This window comes from Helianthus annuus, chromosome 2 (assembly GCF_002127325.2).
Source record: "Helianthus annuus cultivar XRQ/B chromosome 2, HanXRQr2.0-SUNRISE, whole genome shotgun sequence".
NCBI lineage: Eukaryota > Viridiplantae > Streptophyta > Magnoliopsida > Asterales > Asteraceae > Helianthus > Helianthus annuus.
In genome coordinates this window covers 41,368,852-41,374,851 of record NC_035434.2, presented here as the reverse complement: position 1 = coordinate 41,374,851, position 6,000 = coordinate 41,368,852, and the positions used below count along the sequence as shown (strand labels likewise).

At 34.5% G+C, this 6,000-nt stretch overlaps 1 protein-coding gene across 1 annotated transcript in view; it reads left to right on the top strand.

Annotated features, from left to right (window-relative positions):
- Positions 1 to 884: 884 nt before the first annotated feature.
- The window catches only part of LOC118484787 (interaptin-like), a 35,514-nt gene continuing 30,398 nt past the window's right edge, over positions 885 to 6,000 (top strand). The window contains exons 1-4 of the mRNA XM_035980780.1: positions 885 to 1,226; positions 1,725 to 1,920; positions 1,975 to 2,394; positions 2,515 to 2,562. Of these exons, the coding sequence (XP_035836673.1) occupies positions 885 to 1,226; positions 1,725 to 1,920; positions 1,975 to 2,394; positions 2,515 to 2,562 (1,006 nt within the window). The remainder of the gene's footprint in view (positions 1,227 to 1,724; positions 1,921 to 1,974; positions 2,395 to 2,514; positions 2,563 to 6,000) is intronic.

The following is a 6,000-nucleotide window of genomic DNA, read 5'->3' as shown; positions in this document are numbered from 1 at the left end:
AAAGTTTTCATTTCGTTTGAGTTATAGTTCATTTCACATGAAATCATTCATTTCGTGTAAATCATTTCGTACGAAGTCATTTTGCAGGTTATTTCGTTTGAACAGGGCTTTACGTTTGAAGTTGTTATTTCGTTTGAAAGCTAGTTTGTGGAATTTTTGAGAACCGAAGCATGGAAGATGAATTTTACAATGTGTTTGCAACATCTCCGAGTACTCCTGTTACTATTGCACAGAGTGTGAACATGGAAAACGAAACTGGAACTTTACAAAAACCCCCAAAGCTAATGGGTATAGAAGAATACTATGGTTGGAAAGATAGATTTGAAAATTAGGTTCAAGCTAATCATTTGAGATCTTGGGAATGTATTGAGAAGAAGTATGTTAAGCCTCGTACAGATTTGGGTGTTAACAAAATGATTTCTGAGTTGTTAGACAAAGAACGAGACATGTACAAAGCAGAAAAGATGATGATTAGTCTGTTACAGCAAGCTATGACAGAAGACATCTTCGTATTACTTCAACATGATAACACTTCACGTTCAATTTGGGAAGTACTTCGAGTTAAGTTTGAGGGAAGTGAGAAGATGATCAGGAGCAAGAAATCACTATTAAAGAAAGAATTTGACTTGTTTACAAGCTTACCGAGTGAAACAACAAAGATGCTGATTGAAAGATATTGTCATTTAGTGCGATCTATGTCACTATTAGATATTAACAAAGATCGTGAAGAATGGGTTGACAAATTAGCAGATGCTTTACCTCAGAAAGAAGGGGGTACCTATCTGATGATCTTAAAGAACACCGGAGAATATGATAAATTGACAATCTCCCAGTTTATTGAAAAGATTGAAGGACAAGATCTTGAACAACAAAAGATCGCAAGAATGAATAATCCGAGTGGACAACAAGATGTCAAGATGTATTTCAAAGGTAGTGTTCAAAATGTTGAAGCAAGTCCAAAGGTACAAACAGCTTTCAGTGCAGAAAGCTCATCGGGATCAATTAACCAAAGCCCGAATAGTAGCAGTGGATTTTCTCCATACTCGAATGTTAATCCAAATGTTTCAACCTCAAGTTATCAGTCTCAGTGCTCAAACAATGGAAATGGTTATGTGATACAGTGCAACCTAGCGTTGCAACTTCAGAATCGTCAAAGTTTCTCTGAAGAGGTTGCTAAAAGTCATATGGCTTTACTTGCTACGGTGTTAGAATCGTATGAAGGTTTGGTTGCAGGAAGGATCGGGAATCCTATGTTGACAAAAGAGGATTACGATCAGTTCGATGCTGAGGAAATGGAACTTATGGACATTAAGTGATGTTTAGCGAGTGTGTTGAGGAGAGCTGAGAAATTTAAGATAATTACAGGAAGAGATGATTTCCATGATGCAAATGTTTCTACTTTAGGTTTTGATAAATGTAAAGTTACTTGTTTTCGATGCAAGGAAAAAGGACATTTCAAGAGGGAATGTACCAATCGAGAAGCAAGTGGAGCTAAAAATCCGTTCGGGAATAATGATTATTATCGAAAAGCAATATATCAACAAGTTGCTCAACAACCATCATCGTCAAATGTTATTGAAGATGGAAGGAAGAAGATGATCGAAGTGGCAAATAAGAAAGCTTATTATGGTATCATAGTTCAAGATGATGAGAAAGTGGCAGAAGGTTTTAGTTGGGACAAATATGTTCCACCTAATTCAAAGTTAGGAGCATTCATTGCACAGATAGTTCAAGAACCGGATTTGATGAAAGAATGGATGGGCATGTTTGCTAATGTTGAGATAAGACAAGATGAAGAGTCTGTGTATTCAGAAGAAAGTTCAGAAAAGACACAAGTTTTTGATGATTCATCAACTGATAACAGTGATGATGAAGAAGAAATGCATATAAACATTGGAAAATCTCAATTATCTCCTGAAAGTTTTAAATTTTATTTTGCAGATAGACTAGAGAAGCTGAAAGAGAAACGAGCAGCAAAAGATCAGAAAAAGGCAAGATGCGAAAAGGATGCTCAGATAGAGAAGGTTGAACAAAATGAAGGAGTTACAGTTGATGAAAAACTAGTTGAAGTGGAGAAGGAGGTTGAAATTGAGAAAGTAGTTGAAGTTGAAAAGATTTTTGAAGTTGAAAAAGTCGTTGAGGTTACAAAACCGTGTTTAAAATGTTTGGAATCTTGCAAACAATGTGAAGAAAAGGATGAGAAGTATAGTGAGCTTGACAAGATGAAGGAGAAATTATTGTTTGATTTAAACTATGTGAAAGAGTCATATGATGGGTTGAACAGAACGGTGAATAGTCAGCAAAAGACAAATTCAGAAAGAGAAGATGCATTGGTAATGATGAATGCGGTGATGATGTCTACGCAGAAGGCTATCAATCACTACATTGAAGAGTGTGCAAAGTTGAAACAAGAGTTGGAAACTGAAAAAATAGAGAATGAAAGAATCAGACGATTACTGCAAAGTTATTCTAGTTCTGATTATTTGATTGATCGAATTTATCCAACTGTTGCAGGTTTTGAAGCATTTAAGGATGAAAAGAAGACCGAAGAAAAGGATACTGGTAAGAAACAAAGTGTCAGTTATAACAAGTGTCCGCCTCCGATATGGGAAGGTTATTCTCCTACAAAACCAAATGAGGAACAGGTCGAAAAGGTTGTCAATATAAAGTTAAAGTCCGAAACAACTGATGATTTACCAGATAACATTGACGTCACATTCACATCGTCTGACACTGATCATGAGTCTGAATTAGTAAAAAAAGTGGTCGATCAGGTGTTGGATAAAGATGAGGAGTCAGAGTCAAAGTCCAAATCAGAGAGTTCGAGTTCGTCGGTCAACTGTCCAAAATCGTCGGTCAAACGGGTTTACAATAAAGAATTTCTGTTATCAAAATCTAATTTGAATGACGAAACGTTTGAAGTTGCATACACTTTGAAAGATTCTGACAAATTATATTTTGATAAAGAATTTCCAATAAGAGGTATTAAAACTGAAATGATCAAAAAGGTTTTTAAATTAACAAAAATTAATATTTCTGAAATAAAAGACGTAAATCTTAATGAAAAACCTAAAAAATACACTTCAAGAGTTCAACAAAGATTGAACAAGAAAAAAGGTTACAGTTCTGGTTCTGGTTTCCAAAAGAAACCAAACTATAACAGTAATTTCAAAAAGAAAGGATTGGGTTTTGATTTAGAAAATCATAAATATATGAAAATTTTTGAACCAAAAACAAAATTTGTTTCATGGACAAGTTCTGAGGAAGAAGCAAAGAGCTCATTTTGGAAGCAATCAAACAAGACATTTCTTGCAGAAAAGAAAAAGTTTGAAAAGAATGGAGCTAATCAGAAAAGGGAGACAAGAACCTGTTATCGTTGTCAAGAAGTTGGTCACATTGCCTGGAATTGTCCAATGGCAACCAAAACCAAACAGGAAGTTGTTTCTAAACTAAAAGAAAAAAGTTGTTGTTAAAATCGAACCACCAACTGAAGAATTCAAAGTTTTCAAAAACTCAACATATGAAGTTGGTGAATGTTCAAAAAGATTTTACAGAAGAAGGGTAAATCTTAACAACCAAACATGGGTTGTTAAGAAATCAGATGTGAAATCTGGCGATGAATCTGATTCCACAAAGTCAGAGGAGCCACAAGTTGATTTAAAAGATGAAAAATCAGTTCCGCCAATGGATGATGAGAACTTTCCACCATTGCGGACTGAAAATTTTAAACAAAAAGTTGGTAAGGTTGAGATTTCGAATCAATTATATTCTGAAAAGAAAGAATTTGATGTCGAGAAAGCATTCAATGGGAATGTTAAAAAGATTTTTGGAAAAATGGTCGAGGGGAAGGCCAAAGGGGTAAAAGATTTTTATGAATAAAAAATAAACATTCAAACCCCGTGTGAAGTTGAGAAGGTAACATCCAAGTTTGGTCAGGCTTGGATGTCTGTATTTCATATGTAAAAATCCTAACTTGTCAGAACTCCCAGGTTGGTAATTGGGGAGTAGGAATCGGCATCTTTCTTGAGAAATTCACGTCTGTGATATTTCGATTTACAAGTGGTTAATCAGGACATTATGTTGTACTTGATTTAACTATCTTACAAGTGGTATGGTTATTGGAAATTGTTTTTGTGATAAACATACAAGTGGTTGAAAATAGTGTGATGAATTAAACTCCATGTTTGTGAAATGGCAAACAAAACTAATTTTCCGGAACAACCATTTTGATTAAAACAAACTTAAGTGTTTTGAAATCATAATGGGAAAATAGTTTGTTGTCAAGGGGAGTTCTGATTGTTTATGCCAAAGTGAATGGAGAATTGAAGCAATTCGGATCAGTTTGTCAAATTTTCTTTACATGATTTTGAATTTTAGGGGGAGTAAGAAATTTCAGAAAATCCAAAAACATTAGAAAATTTGAAAAATCCAAAAACATCGTAAAATTAAAAAAATGAGTTTTGTTGTGAAAAAGAGGAAATGATAGTACATCAGTGGACTATCACAACACGCTAAAGATTTGGAAAGTCAAATGTGATAAAAGATCTCACTGTCGATGTGCCAGTAGGTTTTTATAAATTTAGTAGATTGTTTTCGAGATATAAACCTAAATATCATAATTTACTTATCTCGTGGGGAACATCTCTCGGATATATGGGTAACCTCCGAAATCTTGTTTGAAAGATTTTCTATTTCTGACATACTAGGTCTTTGTGCGTGATGATATCTGGGGTATTATACCAGGACTTCTGATTTTGCGGGTGCAATAGCCTAGTCCTCATATAATGCTTTGCATAGCTTTTATAGTAAAGCTCACTCTCAGCATAAAAAATGATGAAACATTGAAAAATGCTAATCATGTGCTGTTGAAGAAAAGATCCTCAAACGGGACACACCAAAAGACGAGCCATCATCTCTTTGTCTGAACGGAAGTTCTAACCTGAGCTCTCATGGTCTCGCATTTACCCATTTACAGATATCATTAGTGTACATTCACCTGTAAGACCAAATATAGAAGTCTGGATACGGGAGTATATTCTGAGGTGGGACACGCGAATAAGTTTAAGTGCTTAAAACTCTAATCTCGTATGTCGGAACAGTTGAACTTTGTGTGAAAATTTAAGTGGATCAGTATACTGACAATCTAAGTGAATCGTTTAGAACTTAAAATGTTTAAAGCTTAATGGTGTTAGTGATTTGTCTCATAAACTGATATGATCCTCTTACACAAACTTACAAAATATAATCCTAGAATGTAAATATTTCTATACTGCTTTCTGTGAAAAACAAAAATCCAAAAAGATTTTAAGTGTGTTTTAGCATAAAATTTTGAAAAATCCAAAAAGATTTTGTTTCATCTTATTTTCGACAACTGATGTTGAAAAGCTGATTTTCAAAATTCCAAGTGCTAAACATAATGAACAAAAGGTTTGGGAGAGTTTGTTTGAGATAAAAAATCGTTTGAAAAAAATGTTATTTCTACAAGTGGTTCATCAGAGATTAAAATTGTAAAATCATTTCTTGATTGATTAATACCTGCAAGTGGTATATAAAATTGTCAAATTTTAAATTTGTGAAATTTATTGTGAGGTAGAGATGTGTGCAGGTTCAAGTGTCTAAACCTGAGCAGAATGTAAGCCAGGTTTTGATCTTGGTACTGTCGATGATGATTAACTTAAGGAATCAAGAGATCTGATCAAGAGAATTAGAAAGCTTGAGATTCAGATTCAAAGATTATGAAGATGATAGATCAACATCCAAGGGAGAGATTAGTTGATAGAGAGAAGAGAGAAGATTGAGGATGCTTTACACTGTCAGATACTTCGGGAGAGAACAAGAAGACTGATAAAGACTGAAGATTGAAGACTCAACACTGAAGACTTCTCAACATCCAAGGGGGAGTCTGTTGGTGCATATGTCTGTCGACTTCGTCTTGTATCGAGTCTTGTATCTAATTAGATTGATCAGGGCTTGGAAAACGAGAAAATATGTTAGAAGCTC